The sequence below is a fragment of the Acomys minous genome (genome assembly GCF_964271855.1).
Source record: "Acomys minous genome assembly, chromosome: 11".
NCBI classification, from domain to species: domain Eukaryota; kingdom Metazoa; phylum Chordata; class Mammalia; order Rodentia; family Muridae; genus Acomys; species Acomys minous.
In genome coordinates this window covers 57,685,546-57,703,814 of record NC_140492.1, presented here as the reverse complement: position 1 = coordinate 57,703,814, position 18,269 = coordinate 57,685,546, and the positions used below count along the sequence as shown (strand labels likewise).

Sequence of the window (18,269 nt, the reverse complement as noted above, 5' to 3'; positions counted from 1 at the left end):
CGGGCACACCCTCGACCGGAAGCTCTTTTCTAGCATGCAGCCTTCCTGATGCATCATCCTCTTGCTGATGGCAGGAAGGACCTGTTATCAGCACAGGGGGCATGTAAGCACTTGGGCAGAGTGAGGTCAGGGCAAATGCCAGGTCAGGGGGTCACAATCCTCCTCTATGGAAAAAACACAGACCCTGTGATGCTATATTTTCCCCCCTCTTTTTTGAGACCTCACTTGACGTGTCACTCAGGACCCTGAACTCCTGGTCCTGGTGCCTCAGCCTCCCCAAGTGCTGGGATCACAGGCATGCACCACCATGCCCAGCTTGCTTCTTTATCCTTGTAAGAAACATCATTTGCCTGTGTTCCTTGTCCTGACTCTCTCTGACGCAGGAGGAAGAATGGTAATGCAGAGGTAACGTCCTGGGCTACCCTGTGAAATCGAAATCCTGAAGTCTCCCCACCACGGGACCTATTAATACAGGAGGCGCTGCCCACGTGACCTCTTCATGCGCGTCTATACCTGGGCAGCTGCGTCTAAACAGACCTGTAACTCCCCAGGAGGCCAGGCTGCCTCCTAGGGCATGGTGAGAGCCAGAAAATCTTCCATATGGCTGACAAAATGCCAAAGTGACTTCAACTGATTCACACAGGCAGGGTTTTTCTAGGGCAGAAAATTATTTCAGGTGATATGGTGAAGTAGGTGGGGACAGTGACTGTAGTACAGGACTGAACTTATACAATAACCATTTACTTGAACAAAATCAGCATCAACTAATGATTTGGAAAAAGAATTACATCTATAAAATTAGACCATGTAGGTAAAAAAAAAAAAAAAAAAAAGAAAAGAAAGAAAGAAAAATACAGGTACTCCGATTCTTAGACCTAGTGGATTCTGGAGAAGATTTAGGTCTGATGGGCAAATTCGCTAGGGTTTTAGAGTAGGTAGACGTCAGGGTTGGAGTAGAACCCGAGTCACCCGACTCCTGATCTGGCTAGTGCTTTCCCATTTCTCTCCTGTACCTATGGTGGTCTGGGACGAAGCCAGCTAGTGGACTAGGCCTGTGGTACGACACCCCTCAGCGGTGTTTGCAGTGTGGGCTATGGAGCCTAGCTTTCCCACGCGCTCATCACATGATCAGCTTCCTCTTGCCACATCAGCCAGCGGAGGGTGAGCTTCCTCCTGTAGGTGCTGGCACACCTTACATCTTTCTAGTCTGGCACAGGAGCTAGCTGTGGTATAAAGTACCCATTTTCCCTACTGCCACAGGAATCTCCCACATTTAGATGCTAATGGCCCTCTAACACACAGTACCCCAGCCGGAGAAAACTGGTTTCAGTTAGCTCCAAGGAAAGAAAGAAAAATAAGCAAGTCTTGGTTGTATTAATTGGATTGCTCCTGCTACAATAACTGACAGGGAAAGATGCTGGTTCCTTAAAGCGACCTCTGAGGTCTTCGAGGTCGTAAGGGTATGAGTAACAAGCTGAAGCTTACCTTGCCAACTTCAAACTTGTCCCCAGGCTGGTGGTAGTCGAACCCTGGGCTGCCATTGGAGGTAGATATCTTCAGGGGTGGCAGGGGCGGGTTGTAGCTGGAGCCCTTGGGGGGCTTCTCTGAGCCCACGGGGACAGAAGAGTAGGGTCTGGGGCTGGCTTGTGGAGCCCTGGGGGGCTGGGACCGGATCACAGCTGTGCCCCTCTCCTTCCGCTGATACTCGATAGGAGACTGCAGCGCTGCAGGGTTAGAAAAGGGAGGCACTCTGACTTCAGGAATCTTACAAGGGTGCGGGGACCTGCTAGGTATCAGCACTATGCTGGGCTGTGCGTGTGCGTGCGTGCGTGCGTGCGTGCGTGCGTACATGCGTGCGTGTGTGTGGGGGCTAGCTGCCACTCGGACATTTAAATCTGCCAGAAGAAGCACAGGTCAAGTGCTGGGAATAGGTAGCTCTCAGAAACCTGTGGGGGACCAAGCACGGAACGGAGATGGGGTGCATAGAATCTAGAAGGCTCAGTGAAGCTGCACGGTCGTCTGAAGAGGACTGAGAAGCAGCCGGATTAAATCGCCTTAGACGGTTTACATTCAGATCCTATCACCGAGGTGCGTTTGAGGAACATGAACCTGGCAGCAGTTGGCGAGCAGATTTGGAAGGAGCCGGCAGAAGGCGCCCCGTCTAACTCAGAAGCCATTTTGAGGCTAAAGTCAAACAGGAGCCGTCGGGGGATGCGGAGGGAGGAGAGAGCCGAGCTGGAAAATGCACTTGAGAATGGAAAATAGGAAGTGAGAGATCAGGCAAAGTGGTCCGTGGGAGCAACTCAGAGGGTGGAGAGCGACTGGCTTGGAGGGAAAGATGAGAGCTCTGCTTTGCTTTACTGGGATTTCACGTCCCGGGTCTGAGCACTAAAGAGGTACAGCCAGGAAAAGCCGCCATGGGAGACTGCTGTATGAAGGACTTTGGGCACAATTAGGCCATATTTGTCAGGGGTTTTTGCAACAACTGTTTACATGGGTTAACAGCTGCTGCAGCCCAGCACATAGTGACACAACAGGTTTGACAGGAGTCACACACTCCTCTCTAAGCAGGTCTCAAAGGGGAAGATTGGCGGAGACGCCTGTACATGTGTCGCTACGAAGCCTGGTCCTGTTCTATCGGCCGCACCGTCTTCTCTCAAGTGTATCAAATATACAGCAGCCGTGCCAGAGCGAAGGCCCTGTGGCTCCTGGGGAGAACACTGTGGGCATTAAATAATTAGCTAGCGATTACCTGCTTCAGTGACACCTCCGTCATTCACTATAATTAGGAGAAAGGTCTTTTGGGACCATGTAAAATCTGAATGCTTGACTGCTGAAAGCAATGTGGTTCTGAGGTTAAGCACATCACAGAAGGCTAAGTACTTTGTTGCTATGAACTGAGGTACGAACTCTACCTATGACTCAGAATTGGGGTGCTACTTGATTATATGCTGAGATGACTCTAAAGCACTGGAAAATGCTGTTTTCTTCAATAAACTATGAAGAAGCTAGGCCTTTTATCCATCACTGGAATAACTTGGTCTTGAGATTAGGAAATGTCTTTGTCTCTCAATCCTGCCTCAGTGACTGCTGCAATTACAGACATGTACCTCCACGCCAAGATCTGATCACCTGCCTGGCTGCCCCTCTCCCCAGCCCCTTCCTTCCTTCCTTCTGTCTTTGCTTTGCTTGGAAGAACCGGCTCTCAAGTCACAGATTTGAATTCAAACCCTTTTCTTTTCTTTTGGTTTCCTGACAGGGTTTCTCTGCGTAGTCCTGGCTGTCCTGGAACTCACTCTGTAGATCAGGCTGGCCTCGAACCTGCCTCTGCCTCTCAAGTGCTGGGACTAAAGGTGTGTACCACCACTGCCTGGTTCAGATCCTTTTCTAATACCTACTGCTTTTGCCTTAGACAAGTTTCTTAAAGGCTCCAATTCTGTTTTTCCTAGTCTGAAAAGCAGGGTGATAATACAGCCATATTGTGGTGACATGGGGAACAAGCAGAAGGAAGCAGACAAAATGCTTAATTTAACTTCTGAGGCAGAGGAGGGGGTGAATTCATGGGAGGCACTACTGTTAATTTGTTTATTTCTGCTTTGAGCTAACTATTTTTCATTTTACTTTAGTTCTGAAGTGATGAGCTTGAACCCCTCATTCCTACTTTGTCCACCAGAATCCTTCATGGGATGTAATTCAAATGAATCTGTTCTACACATGTGCCTGTTTTTGCATTAAATCACCCTAGCAACAGCCAAGTTCATTCAAACTTGCACAGTCTGACACTGTACGCTGTACAGCTTTCAGCTCTAACCTGTGCTGTTTAGTTGTCAGTGTTTCAGAATGAAATGAATCTTGGGAGCGCTTAGTGTTGTTTCCCAGCAACCTTTTCCAGTTGGGACACGGCCCCTAAATACTCTCTGAAAGCTTGAACCACACTGGACTTCCACGTTCTGTCTGCAAAAGTCATGAGCTCTTGAGCCAGGCGGTGGTGGACAGTCAGGGCTACACAGAGAAACCCTGTCTTGAAAAACCAAAACAGAAAAGCCAACCAACCAATCCGAACAAAAGTCGTGGGATCCTGTTCATAGCCTTCTCTTGGCTAATACCCAGAAAGCTTTTCTTTTAGAGTTACTGTCTTGAACTCAAGACCCAATGAATGCATGCTAAGCAAGCGCTCAACCATGGAGCTTTGTGAAAACATTGTGCTACATTCTTCACCATGGAGAAAAGCGATGCCGTCCCGTGGCCGTGCTGCTTTCCCAGCTGTACACACCAGCACGGTCAGAACAGATCCAGCTTCAGTCTCTCCTTTCCATACAACGTTCTGGGTGAGGCAGAGAGAAGCATCACATCCTACCCAAGGTCTCAGCTAGGCTGGCTGGTACCTCTTACCTTTTCCCCATAGCATTCAGTCCCACGTTAGACACCTGGTGAATGCCATGTTCGGATCATCTCAAAGAGTCTAGAACTGCACTGGCAGGAAGAGGGGATAGAGGTGGGCCCATGAGAGTATATGTGTATGTGGAGGTACAACCTCAATAGAGGCAAGAAGTACCCCAAGTTGGTCCCGTGTTATGTGCACATGCATGTTTCAGAGCATGTGGAAACCAAAAAAGGCATCTACCGCAGTCCTTGCTGAGAGATGGGGCAGCTGAGGTTGGTAGACACACATAGGCATGTATGTACGGGGGGGGGGGGGGGGGGGGAGGGGCATGTGGCCGTGCATACCGTACAGACCTCACAGGCAAGCCGAGGTGATACACCTGAAAGGGATGCCCTGTGCGTCTGCATCTGTGTGGGACTGTTCGCTCACTGCATCCCTGGTTCCACTTTACTTCGCCTTCAGGCTCCAGCTCAGCACAGCAGGACTATGCTCCAGCTCTCTACCTCCCCTCACAAGCTAACTAAAGGTAAGCAGATACCAGCAGGGGCAAAAAAAGTGAAGCGAGACAGCAATTCTACGTCTGCCTCTTACGGATGCCGGTAGGGTCCACATTATCTGAGTAACCACCGGCTAGGTGCTGGGAAGTTTGGGTGGTTCGTAGTTGTTGCTCATTGGAAAGGGGCAAGGTCGGCTGGATGGGAAGCGGAGCCAGGCTCTCACCTGCTGGGAAAAGAGGAAGGATTTGAACTGCTTTACCAAACTCCTAGTTATCTCGATGGAATCCTAGAGAGTTCTAGCACCAGCTGCAAGGCAAGAGAACAGGAAGCAGAGAACTCAGGCCCCTACAACACAGGATGTGCCTGACTCTGGGGCTGGAGAGATGGCCTAGAGCTTAAGAGCACTAACTGCACTTCCATAGGACCAGGGTTCAAGTCCAAGCACCCCATAGCAGCTCACAGCTGTAACTCCAAGATCCAAAAATGCTCACACTGTACACATGCAGGCGAAACACCGATGCACATAAAAGAATAAAATAAAAGAAATGTTATAAAAGAAATGATGTGCCTTATACTTTCTCTACATTATTACCGGTTGACCATGGGAACACAAAGGCATACATACATAATACCCTACAAAACAAATACCACTTCCAATAAAAACATGGGGCTTCTTTCTCACGCCTATTTGTTCATTTATGCCTCCAAGTTAAGAAGGGTCTCTGATGCGATATGAGGTCGGAGACCAAAGAGAATGTGATCTGGCCTCGTTAGTCTCCATGATGCTCAGAGGCAGGGTGCACTCAAACGGCCTGGCTAGAAGCAGGCCGATCACATACCATTTAAGAAGTCCCGCTGTGTTTCCAGGACTTGACTGATGTCCTGCACCCATGCCTGTTGGATGTCTGGGTTGGCAGCCTGCAGAATGACCCTTTCGGAAGTCTCCCTGTTCATGAGCGCAAACTTGCAGGGGTCGTTCTCCACGTTCTCTTCCAAGACCAGGTAATTCATCTGAAATAAAACAAGTTTGTCTAACTGGGGCCATTCCTCCCCACCTAGAAACCTACAAGAAGGACATTATGACGGGCGGATTTAAGCCCAGGGGTCCTGCTCAAACTATGGCACCAGCCAAGGACAATACATGCAGTAAACTTGGAACCACTACCCAGATCTAGCCAATGGACAGAACATTCTCCACAGCTGAGTGGAGAGTGGGGACTGACTTTCACAAGAACTCTGGTGCCCCATATTTGACCATATCCCCTGGGTGGGGAAGCCTGGTGGCACTCAGAGGAAGGATAACAGGCTACCAAGAAGAGATTTGATACCCTATGAGAATATACAGGGGGAGGAGGTCTCCCTCAGTCACAATCATAGGGGAGGGGAATAGGGGGAAAGCGGGAGGGAGGGAGGAATGGGAGGATACAAGGGATGGGATAACAACTGAGATGTAATATGAATGATTTAATAAAAGTGAAAAAAATGAAAAAAAAAAAAACCCCAAGTCTATCCTTTTCAGACTTTAAGGAGTTAAAAATAAATCAGCAACCTACTTTCATAGTCGTTTTTGTTAAACTTATACTTTTCACTTTTACTTATACACACACACACACACACACACACACACACACACACACACACACGTTTTCACTGCACATAAATCTGTGCACCATGTTCATGCTCAGTATCTATAGAGGTTCAGAAGAGGGCATCATGTCCCCTGGAACTGGAGCTGCAGGCGGCTGTGAGCCACCACGTGGGTGCTGAGAACTGAGCCCAGGCCCTCTGGAAGAGCAATCAGTGCTCTTAACTGCTAAGACATTTCTCCATCCAGGTTCTCTCTCAAAGATTTCAGTTTCCAAATTCACTCTGGATGTAAGAGTAAAGTCTCAGGCTCTGTCTTTGGGTGAATGACACAAACGGGGGAACCTTCGGGATCACCAGGCCTGCCACTGCTCCTCATTGTCCTCACCAGCTAGCTGCAGCCCTCATGATGTCCCTTGCCCCTTTGCACCCCCACTGCCCCTTGTCACCTTGATGCTCTTTTTGAACATGTAGCCTGGGGTGAGGGACCCCTTCCGGAGCAGTTCACTGAAGATGACGATCTGTTCAAAGAGAAACACGCGCCTCTCCTTGGTCCGGGACTGCATGCCAGCATCCAGCTCCATCACATAGAACGTGTCCTGCTGCAGAAGCTTGCCCTGGGCGGTCAGGGTGCCCTGGTGGAGACAAGGGGCAGGGAGATGGATTCGGCCCTCTTGGGCTACATGTTTCCTACCTCTGGGGCATGTGGGCAATAGACCTGATATTCAAAGCCTTGGAACTCTAGCAAGACGCTGAAATGGAATCCGATTACTCATCCATCAACAGGCTATGGGACATTTCCCTGTTTGTATTAGGTTGCTAGAAAAAAAAAGGGGTGTAGGTGATAGAATCCATGGGAAACAATGCCCCCAAAATGCCAGAGGAAAACAGCTGAAAACGAATGAGCAATCTTGGCTTTATCTTTCTTCCCTGTTTGAGACAGGACCGCACTGTGTGGCTTTGGCTGGCCTGAACCTTGCTATGTAGACTAAGCTGGCCTCGAACTCGCAGAGATCCATCTGGCTCTGTTTCTTGAGTGATGGGTTTAGAGGTGTGTGCCTCCTTGCCTGGTGCTTTCCTGGTTTTGTTTGTTTGTTTGTTTGTTTGTTATGTTTTGTTTGTTTGCTTAATAACTAAAGGGGAGTAATGATGCTTGGAGCTGGAAGTAGCCTATCTTCCTTTGCAACTTCCTGATTCTTGTCTGCCTGGCGTCTTTGTGGCATGGGACAGAAACTCAAGCACTCCCGCTGTGGCCAAAGAGTAGGGTATAGAGAGGATCTCAAATAACCTGATGAAGTGGGTCCCTCTCACGTCCTTCTGTTATTTGAGATAGAGATGCTCTGACGTTTTAATTTCTGGCTAAGGTTGGCAAGTGAGCGTGGATTACATAGACCTATTTCATAACAGAATAGACCCTATTCCATAAGGGTGGAGACATTTCCCTGGATGCTGTGATTCTTCGGCCATCAAGCTACATACTGTCCAGCTGGGGCCGGAAAGCACATCTGGGTTGCCAGCTTGTAACCAGCTGCCCAGAGATGTTTTTTAAAGGCAATGTGCCCATCCAGCATATTGTCACAGATCCAATCAGAAAGCCTTGCTATTTATCACTTATTTAATTGCTCTGCAATAAGAAGACTCTGACATTTGGGACGGAGGTCAGAGGGTCCATGAAATACACTTTTCTTAGGGACAACTTTGCCCTTTAGTGCAAACTTCAGTCATGCCCTGCACGTGATATCATCTTCCAAGCATTTCCTGGCACAGAGGTCATTTTTCCTTCATGTTGTTGAGAAACACCTGCCCTGTGCTTGGACTGTGGCCCCTGACTGCCAAGGTCAGCGGGAGAACAGGCTTATCTCGACCCTGGTCCAAAGTTAATATTAAGCCAGCGACCAGCTAGCTGGAAAAGCTCTACACACTCTATTGACATTACATAAGAACTCAGGCAGGGGCGCAGGCAGCCAGCACTAAAGGGAAAAACCCACAAGATCTGAGAGGGAGACGCTGGGAGTGAGAGGCCCAAGAGGGAGTAGGAGGCATATGTTTGCCGTCTTTCACAGGGAGCTGAGGGAATGCAGAGCAGACTCTGCTGAATGGTGAAAATGCTGGATGATGGTGCTTGGTTTACAAGAGAGAACGTTACATTCCCTTGCGTGGCTTTACAGGACACATGCCCAGTCTCAGGTGGGTCAGACAGCACAGATGGAGGCCCTCCCTCTGTAGTCACACATCCTGAAGGCACTCAGAGAAAGTTAGCCAGACTCCTATGCAGAAAACACCATGATGTGGAGATTAAAGGGTAAGAGGTAGGGCCAGGTGCTTGATTTGCTTACAATAGCCTCAGGCTTGGTATAACGCCAGGAAAGAAAAGTATAAAATCTCCCCAGGAAGACTAACAAGAAACTGCCAGGGAACTGGAGAGCAATGTGAGCTGAGTGACTCAACTTAGGCTGATATCTGACTGAGGTCTACCTTAGAGAGCTGGGACCCCATGAACATGCGACACCTGGTTCCTATGGCAACAAAGCATGGGATGAAGAAGGATGGACTAGAAGGCAGAGGAGGATAACTGGGCTGCAGCACCTCCCACCTTCAGTGACACCGCAGCAGCCCGCCTTCCTTCTGCACTTTATCTGTGATACTCTGGCAAGCCTGGCCTGGGTAGCACTGCTTTCCTAACTATCTCAACTTCCAGGAATCCCCTTTCCCCAAAAGAGAAGGAGGAGGAGGAGGAAGAGGAGGAGGAGGAGGAGGGGGAGGAGGAGGAAACCTTACACTTCAGAACTACCAGGAGGTAGGGTTGTGGAAGGGGAAATTTGGATACAGACATAACACTACACCCAGAGGGACAGTGAAGTGACACAGAAATGCCACAAGAATATGAAGATGCCACCAGTGGACTAAGGAGGGAGACTGGGAGGAGCAGGCCCTTCCTCATAGTTGCTCAGGCCCCAGACCACTGTGGGAGGGACATTTGTTGTGAAGACCACCCGGTGCATAGTCCTCTGCTATGGCGGCTCTCCCAAACCAGCGTGTCCACTAGACATCTATCCATTTCTCTTAAGACTTGGTTCCTGGGGCTGGAGAGATGGCTCAGAGGTTAAAGGCACTGACTGCTCTTCCAGAGGTCCTGAGTTCAATTCCCAGCAACCACATGGTGGCTTCCAACCATCTATAATGTGATCTGATGCCCTCTTCTGGCCTGAAGGTGTACATGTAGACAGAGCACTATATACATAATTATAACTATATAACTATATATATATAACTATGTGTGTGTATACACACTTGGCTCCCTTGTCAAGGGACAGAAACATATCCTGTGACGTTTTAGAGCTCCACACTTTCACTGACCTAAAATCCAACCACTATGCAGACTTCTATAAAGACCCATCACCCAGAGAACAGTTCATGCTCTCTCTTGGGCTCCTGGCTCACCACACACCCTGCAGTGCCTCACACTGCTCAGTCAGGAGGAATGAGGGAAGAGACTGTGGCTCCGTCATAAGGAACGCTGTCTCTTTCTAATCCCCTTGGAACTCTGATTCCAGTTTGGCCCGGAGCTTTATTTCTCCCTCATCACCTAACTTCTGCAATAGCTCCATCCGTCAAGGTCTGTGAACTGGATGGGCAGTGGCAGGGACTCAGAGCTTCAAAGGGTTAGCCTCTGTGGGCTGGCTCCTGCCATCTGTATGTGTGTGTGTGTGTGTGTGTGTGTGTGTGTGCGCGCGCGCGCGCGTATGTGCGTGTGTTTAGAAGCACTCCTAAATGGCTCACCTCAAAGCCCTGCAGGCGTCCCAGATTCATCATGTCATTGCAGCGCTTGGGAACAAGGCACATTAGCTCCACTGCTTTCTGTGGGAAAGAACACATCGCTCAGGATGGCAGACTCACATTCAGCAGGAAGCTCACAGAACTCGGGCTGGAAAGAGGGACTTATCTCCCCTAGTCCCTTTGTTCTCAGAGAGGGTGGGGTCCCTGCTGCCCACTCTCTGAGGACTGTGTGGGGTTCTTAGATAAGAGAGGCTGGCATTAGCACAGGGGCTCTGTGTCAACAGTGACAACATGTGGGGAAATGTTACCCAGCCCATCCTTTTTCTACCTCCGGCTTTTGCCCTCCCCCTTCCCCTTCTATTTTCTTACTTTTCAGTGTTGCTTTCAGAATGCCCAAGTAACGGCTTAGCCTGCCTGTGGAAACATGGGAGGTTTTGACCTAAAATAACCTGCCAGAAATGGCTGCAACCTCTTTGGCTTAAAATAATCCTTATGGTGGCGCAAAGGACTCACTTAGTGGGTAATCCTCAGGGTGTGGGGGAGTGGAAATAGAATAATTTATGCGTTAGGGTCAAAAGGCACCTGGAGCCAGGGACGGAGTTGCATACTGAATCTCTGCACGTTTACTGAGTGTCAAATGCCACACTTCCCCCTGGACACCCAGCAAGAGCCACAAACACCACAGCACTAGGCTCTGGGCTGGCCCGGGACAGGATTCTTGAATTCTTAGAAACACTCTGTGCTCAGCACCACTTGCTATTGCTCTTGCTGCTGACTAAGAGGGGAGTGGCTTGGGTCCTGGATCTCCTTAAGGGACAAGACAGTCGATCTGGTCCCTAAGAACCAGCAATCATCACCAGCAGGACACCTACCTCGATATCTGAACACTCCAAACCAGCCTTCTCACTGTATCGCAGGAAGTCCTGGCGAGGAAGGCCATGGGAGGGGTTAATCAGATAATAAAATAGCCAGAGAACCATAAAAAAAAAAAAAAGCACTTATCATAAAAATGCAACAATACCCCACAGACTTCCCTTCCCAGCGGAGGCGGCAAAGCTTTGTAGTAGCTGAGAAATGAGATGATGAAGTCATGGGAGACGCAAGGACACGAGGAGAGACTCCAGAAAATGACAGAGAAGCTGGGGGGAAGGGAAGGAAGGCGAAGCAAAGTGGGACCGTGACAAGACAGAGAGGAGAACGAAAAGTCAAGTCTTTCTCTTCCACTTGACTTTCTTTTCTGGTTTCCAGAAAGGAAAAAAAAAAAAATCAAATTGTTTAGAATATGATTGAGTCTTAGGGACTATATAAAGGATCCAGCGCCCCCCCCCCCTTATCGCGTATTTCCTGGTCTTATACTCTTGCTATTTTCTAGGGCTTTGCTGTTGTTTGGCATAGGGTCTCACTTCACAGCCCAGCCTAGCTACATATTCATGACCGTCCTGCCATAGCGTCCTCAAAGCTCGGGGTACAGATGAGTGACGCTATGCCTGGCTTATGCTTTTAGTTTTTAAAGGCGTTGCGTCAGTGGCTCTAACACAATGAGGGAAGGAGCTCAGGGTGCAGGCATGACACCCACTCTGGGGGGGGGGTCACATATCAGATATTTGTATTATGCTTCATAACAGTAGCAAAGTTACAGTTATGAAGTTGGGGGTCACCCCAGCATGAGGGACTGTATCAAAGGGCCGCAGTGTTGGGGAGGCTGAGAACCACTGGTCTGGAGGTAGGGCCCTTGGCTCAGTTCTGCAAATGAAAGACAGAGTGAGATAGGTGTGGGGAATGAAATAAATCAAAGAAAGAAAAACAAGGAGCAAGCAGCCTTGGGACGGAAACGCGGGCCATGCAAGCCATTCAGGTACGAAGCTGAAGGGGGCTAGCAGCTTTCCAGCAGGACGGCGATGATGCCAAGCTCCGTGCCCACTGCTGCAGGCTGAGGAGACACTTCCCCAGCCTGGCTCCCAAGCTTCTCACCTTGAGTAGCAGCTGATACTTTGTTATTCTCTGAATGGGCTTGATGAGGAAGTCACTGAGGGTTAGCCTTTGATTGATCTCTTGTTTCACCTCCTGAAACACAAAGGGCCAAAGGGGTGAGCAGCTGCTAGTCTTAAAGCTCTCCAGGAAAAACGTGAGACGTCAGCCTACAGCTGCCTGTCCCCCTGCTCACGTTATGGCAGTGAGTCACACAGCCCTGAAGGCCTTGCTTGGCTCCTGAATGTTCACAGTGGGCACATGTCGCACCATGGCTTAGTCCTGGGAGAAAAACTGAAACAGGTACTGTGTTCTGTCCACCACTCCAGGGTGGAATCTGCCAAGGGCTTCCCCTCAGACGCGACAGGTCTATAAGGCTGTGCCCTGAACTCTGCTCAGGGCTGGTGTTGTCTCTTCAACAGAAGTGATCCTGACAGGCTGAGGCAACCACACACTTGGATGTGCTGTACATAGGAGGGATACTAGAAACAAAGGCCCCCAAGGCTGGAGTGCTGAGGATGGATCTAGTTCAAAGGTACGAGGGACCAGCCGTGATGCTAGCTAAAAGCTATGAAGTGACTCTAAGTCTTTTAACCAGAGGGTATTCCTAGGGACGGATGGGGAAGAGTGTGGACACAAACTGCTCAGTGGTCACGGGAGAAGGACAAGAGCCTCCATAGATAGCCTGTGGCAGAAGCTTTCCACAGACGGAGGCTTCTCAACAGTGTGCAGACAGAGCTACGTCAGCTCCTCTTCGAGCAAAGGTGCATATGGGGATGGAGCTGAGAAGGTAACAGCTCTGTGGAGGTAGGTTTCTTGTCCTGAAGGCCAGTGGCAGGGGCACCTGTGGATGGAGGACCAGGGGTATGTCTCGATGCGGCTGCCTTGGCATGAGCATCTCGCCCATAGGGAGCAGCTCACCTCAAAGTAGGCATCGTACTCGGCCACGATGTACTCGGAACGTGGCTTGTTCTGGCAGTACCACACATAGATGTGCAGCTTCCGCTCCTGGTACAGAAGAGGATGTGACAGTCAGGCACCATGGCTGTCATGGTGCCCCCTCCCACCCTAGAGTCAAAGGCAGTTAAGGACAAAACAGGGTGGTGAGATGGCAGGGGGGGGGGATATTCCAGAAGAGCTGAATTCTGTAATGAGTGTGTTGGCACCGGGGAGACGGGAAGCAGCGGGGGTGACGCTCACATGTTTAATGAAGAGCTGCGCCAACCTGTCTTGCTCTTGGATGCATTTTTCCAGTTCAGCCAGGAAAAAACTAAAAGGAGAGAGGAAAAGACATCTTGAAGAGACAGCATCTCTCAATGTTGAGATAAGTGATGGGGGGGGGGGAATCCCCTCAAATATTCTGCCTCAGGTCAGACGCAAGGGACACATGCCATACTCTCAGGGCGCCACAGAACTTACTCCTTATGCCAGTCGTAAATCTGGTGGATGTTTCCAAACACGATCTTGTCCCTTCCTCGCATATCCTCGGGGACCCCCTTCTCTTCGATTCTCCTCATGAAACCCTGCACGGTGGAGGTGACGTTAGCGGTAGGCTTTACAGACAGGGTTCTGGGCCATGCGCCACACTTTAGTTAGTCCACACTTGGTGTGGGTGTGACAGCAGCACTGTGGTAGTTTCTCCTGCTTGGCCAGGCCCCGCCTCGCTCTAAATGCATTAAAATATTGCAGGAGGCAAACAAAATCTGCTTCCACGCTCTGGCTAAATTGTACCACTTTATTTTTCATTTTGGCAAATTCCCAGAATGTCAAATATGTATAGCCAGCAGGTAAAAGCACCCGGGCCCAGGGAGGGTCCAGTGTGCTCCTGGCGGGGCGGGCGCAGATGCGGCCCTCCTGGCATCTGCTTACCTCTACCACAATCCCCAGGTCCTTGACGTAGTCCTTTTCTGTTTGTACCAACTCATTCAGAACAAACCTGAGCAAGAGACGAAGACAGTGAGGCTGGGAAGCAAGAAATCTCATCCGCCCCTTACAGGACAAGAGCTCATATTTCCCAGGCTGGCCTCAAACTCCATATATGGCCAAAGATGGTGATAAAGCTTGAAGATTGAGCCCGGGACTTTGCATACGCAAGGCAAGCACTCTGTGAACTAAGCCACACACTGTCCCCTCTGGTAGAAACACAGGATAGAAATAACTAAGCGCTTTTTTTGCAAAACTGGGCTATGAGAGCTTTGAGACCGAGGGATCAACACGAGACTTTGGTTCCATTCTTACCTTAGCAAAAGACATCTGTGTGATAAGCAGCCTTCAAAGGCTGTGGAGGTGCAGATAGAGAGTAAAGCCCCTACAATACATATTCTGCAATCAGTTGGGAATGTATCCATGGTAACTGGCCTGGAAGATCCTGAGACGAGGCCCAAGAACAAAGGTTGGCTGCAGACACTCCATGTTCACACCTCTGACTATAGCACTTTGTACCCTAGGATATGGGACTGATAACAACAAGGGCACTTGCTTTCTTGGGTTCTTTGTGAATTATTTCCATCTTAGAGCATTTATTATATACCAATTACCCCATCTGGGTTTTCTCATGCTTATAACAAGGCAGGAATTGTAAAATCCTATTACAATCCTATTTAAATACTGAGACAGATGAAAGGGCTAGGTGACTTGCCCACGCCTACCAAGTGAAGAGCAGTAGGTGTTAAGGGTCCAAGGATTACCCTTTCCTAGTAGCCTACTGCTTAGGGATCTGGCACCCCTGAAACCTCTACCCAACTCCTTTACTCAGTTCTGAGAGTCAAACACTATACAGAAGACACCATGGTTATGCACAGGGCACAGAGGTCTTGTGTTTATGGGACTCAAAAAAAAAGTTTTGCCTGGAGGCACAGCCGCACTTTTTTTTTTTTTTTTTTTTTTTTTTGGCCCAAGTGACAGAAGGCATAATATTCTGAGATGTCAAAGAGGAGCTGTAACTGCTACAACCAGACAGCTATTCTAAACTCAGGAAGCAATTCATCTGAAATGCTTGCCCTATACAGCACAGGGAAGCCACTGAATGCAGGGGGTCTGGGGCCTCGGACGGAGGAAGCAATGAACACATGCTTTATCAGTGTGCTCAGCGCTTCCAGCTGGCTCCCTCCCTCCAACACACGAGCATGTGTTTCAGGCCACAGGAAGGAACTGGCAAGGACAAATAGAAGCCTTTAGATAAATCTTTAGCAGGGCCCAAGTTACTTCCTGGAAGACAGTGGTGAGTGAAAACCCACAGGAAAGTGAGAGTGGGAATTTGGGGCCGGGATGGCCCTTAGGAGAGGAGAGCTGCCTCCCTGCTGCCAGGCAGCGATATTTTTATCTTTAGTTGTTTGCTGACCAATGGAGGTTGTGTTGGTGTTTTAGTCTCCAGGAAAGGGAGGTGCACTGGGTTCCCGTGAAGGGCTAATAGGGTGCAGGGGGAGGTGAGACATAAAGAAGTCTGGCAGGGGACACACTTATCACCTCAGTACCTGAGAGGCAGGAGAATCAAGAGTTTGAGGCCAGCCTGGGCTACATAACAAGACTAGATGGATATACACGCATCTCAAAGCACTGCATGGTCAACTGCCCAGTGAACTGAAAAGAACACAATTATTTTTCATGGTAAATTCCTACAGTAAAAGTCACTCACAAATGAATGTTATTTCTTGGTCTACCTGAAATTCTCCCAGCTACAGACAGGTTGTATATTATTTACTTTTCTTTTTATTATGACAACATATCTGACAAGAGCAACTGACAAAGTAAGGAAGGACTTATTTTGGCCTATAGCTTAAATGGGGGTACATTCTACCACAGTGGGGGCGTTGGGGGTTGGGAGAGGGAGGCAGCTGGTCACACTGTATCCATGCAGGTGAACAATGGTGTTCAGCTCAGTCTCCCCTTTCTTCTTCTTTTTAAATTCAGTACAGAACCCCATCCCATGGGATGGCACCATTGTACACTCATGGTCGGTCTTCTGGAAATGTCTTCAGAGACACAGCCAGGGCTGTGTTTCCCCAGGGGGTTTTCATCCAGACAAGCTAACAGTGCATGCCAGCCATCTTGCAACCTGCCCTCTTCCACACTGGTAGGGGGTGTGTGGCCTTCCACAGGGAGCTGTGAGCTCTGGCGCCGGGTGTGCATGGCACTGCTGAGACACTGTTCCGCCTGGCCAGTTCCTTACTTCTTCCTCCTCTACGCGCAGCCAGAGTCATTTCAAACTGCAGCGCGGCTTTACCCGCCGTTGGTTTTCTTCTTTCTGCTCTCTTTTCTTTCTTCTTCTCCAGATTCCAATCTACCACTTAGTTTATTTTGTCTGTCTGATTTCTCCCACTAAGACGGAAACCTGCCATGAGTGAAGGATTCCTGCTGCACTACTGTTTGCCTCATTCATTGGTTTACCCCACTGGCGGGACAGAAGACATGCTCAGCAGGCATCTGGTGAGTGACCCTGGAGCTAGAACTGAAGGGCAGCGAGTCCACCCCAGCATCCTCCTCCTTCTATATGAATGACACCAGTTTCATCTTCTCTCCGTGTGGCTCTCATTTTACTCTTCTGGTGTCGTCCCGCCATCTCCGTATGGAGTCTCTCCTGATGGGAGTCTACACCTCCGCTTCTGGCCTCTTACAGTACTTGCGGCTGAACACCAATGCCTCTGCTCTTTCATGCTGGCTACAAATTACAGCAGGTTACAGTGAGGGCGGAAACATAAGAGACACTCAACAGGTCAGTTTTCAAGAGAGTTAAGGATATGGCAAGTTGGAGGCCTTGAGGAGACTCTGATGAGAGAAGCACCACTAGGGTGGGCTAAAAGCAACAACTGTCCCTGGTTTGTTAAAACAAAATCAAACAGTGTCTCATTTGGATAATGACAAGCGCTATTAAGGTCCATTCAGTCAAGAGTGACAATCGAAGAGACTGGCTTTCCCAAGGACCACCTGTTAACGTCACAGGTTGCTTCCCTTACATAAGCCATGCTTTACCTTGACAAAGGACTAGAAACCAGTTGTGACCCGCTGCACTACCCTAGATTAACGGTCACAGGAGAAGCCAGTGAAGGGCCGTGCTGTGCAAGGCCCGGGAAACTTCACTTAGGAGATGACAGTTCATTCATGTAATTCTTGGGGTCCTTCTGACCCTCAAAACGTTCTGGGGGACAAACACAGGTATTAGTTTACAAGCACTCCTCTCCACTGTGTGATGGCAGCAAGGCCCGGGAAACTTCACTTAGGAGATGACAGTTCATTCATGTAATTCTTGGGGTCCTTCTGACCCTCAAAACGTTCTGGGGGACAAACACAGGTATTAGTTTACAAGCACTCCTCTCCACTGTGTGATGGCAGCTGGGCTTGGATGCCAGGCTTTTGCTATGATGTTACTCTCGTTTCCAAGGAGACAAAGCCCTAAAATGTTACTTTGTATACTTGCCAGCAGTAAAGGGACTTGGCCTCAGTTATTTCTGCTCATTTTTCATGTTTGTGGCCCGGATAAAGGAGGGATGGAACGGAAGGGAAACCCAACAGTAGGACGAGACCCTTCACACCTGCCTCGCCCATTCCAAGTGCCGCTCATAAGCGCACACACCGAGTTACTGGCAACTTGCTTCCAGAGGAACCAGCCCCAAACGAGGAGACTTCAGTTCTGGAGGAGTTCCGGTTCCGCTTTGCTGTGGTCTTTACTATCTCAAATACCAGGAGACTGACTTGGCATCACTGTTGAGTGACACAGCTGATGTTGACAGAATGTGGTTACAACCAAGATCTAATACAACTGTAAAACATGGCTTTTAAAAAAAAAAAACGGAAATAATAGAATTCAGAGAACTCAAACTTTACACAGCACGTGGGGTTTTTGCAAGATGCGGATGGTTATCTTACCACTGGTAACGCCAACTGAGAGGAGGTTCTGGCACTGTGAAAGCTACAGGTGGATGTGCAATTAAAGACCTGGGAGAAGAAGCAGAAATGGGCCCCACCTGGCAGCAGAGCCTCTCCTTCTATGCTTCTCCTGCCTTCATTTGGGGAGCATCCCCTCCACTAGACCTCTGCCACAGTCAGGGACTCTCTGGTGCTGC

At 49.3% G+C, this 18,269-nt stretch overlaps 1 protein-coding gene across 29 annotated transcripts in view; it reads right to left on the bottom strand.

Annotated features, from left to right (window-relative positions):
* Window positions 1-18,269, bottom strand: part of KALRN (kalirin RhoGEF kinase) — a gene marked incomplete at its 3' end in the record, with an annotated part of 605,161 nt that overhangs the window by 40,182 nt on the left and 546,710 nt on the right. For all 29 annotated transcript variants that reach the window (XM_084802077.1, XM_084802084.1, XM_084802076.1 and 26 more), the window contains 10 exons: window positions 14,080-14,146; window positions 13,630-13,733; window positions 13,411-13,480; window positions 13,132-13,218; window positions 12,214-12,306; window positions 11,115-11,165; window positions 10,246-10,323; window positions 6,915-7,100; window positions 5,721-5,892; window positions 1,486-1,724 (listed from right to left, as the gene is read on the bottom strand). In XM_084802077.1, coding sequence (XP_084658203.1) covers window positions 1,486-1,724; window positions 5,721-5,892; window positions 6,915-7,100; window positions 10,246-10,323; window positions 11,115-11,165; window positions 12,214-12,306; window positions 13,132-13,218; window positions 13,411-13,480; window positions 13,630-13,733; window positions 14,080-14,146 — 1,147 coding nt within the window. The remainder of the gene's footprint in view (window positions 1-1,485; window positions 1,725-5,720; window positions 5,893-6,914; window positions 7,101-10,245; window positions 10,324-11,114; window positions 11,166-12,213; window positions 12,307-13,131; window positions 13,219-13,410; window positions 13,481-13,629; window positions 13,734-14,079; window positions 14,147-18,269) is intronic.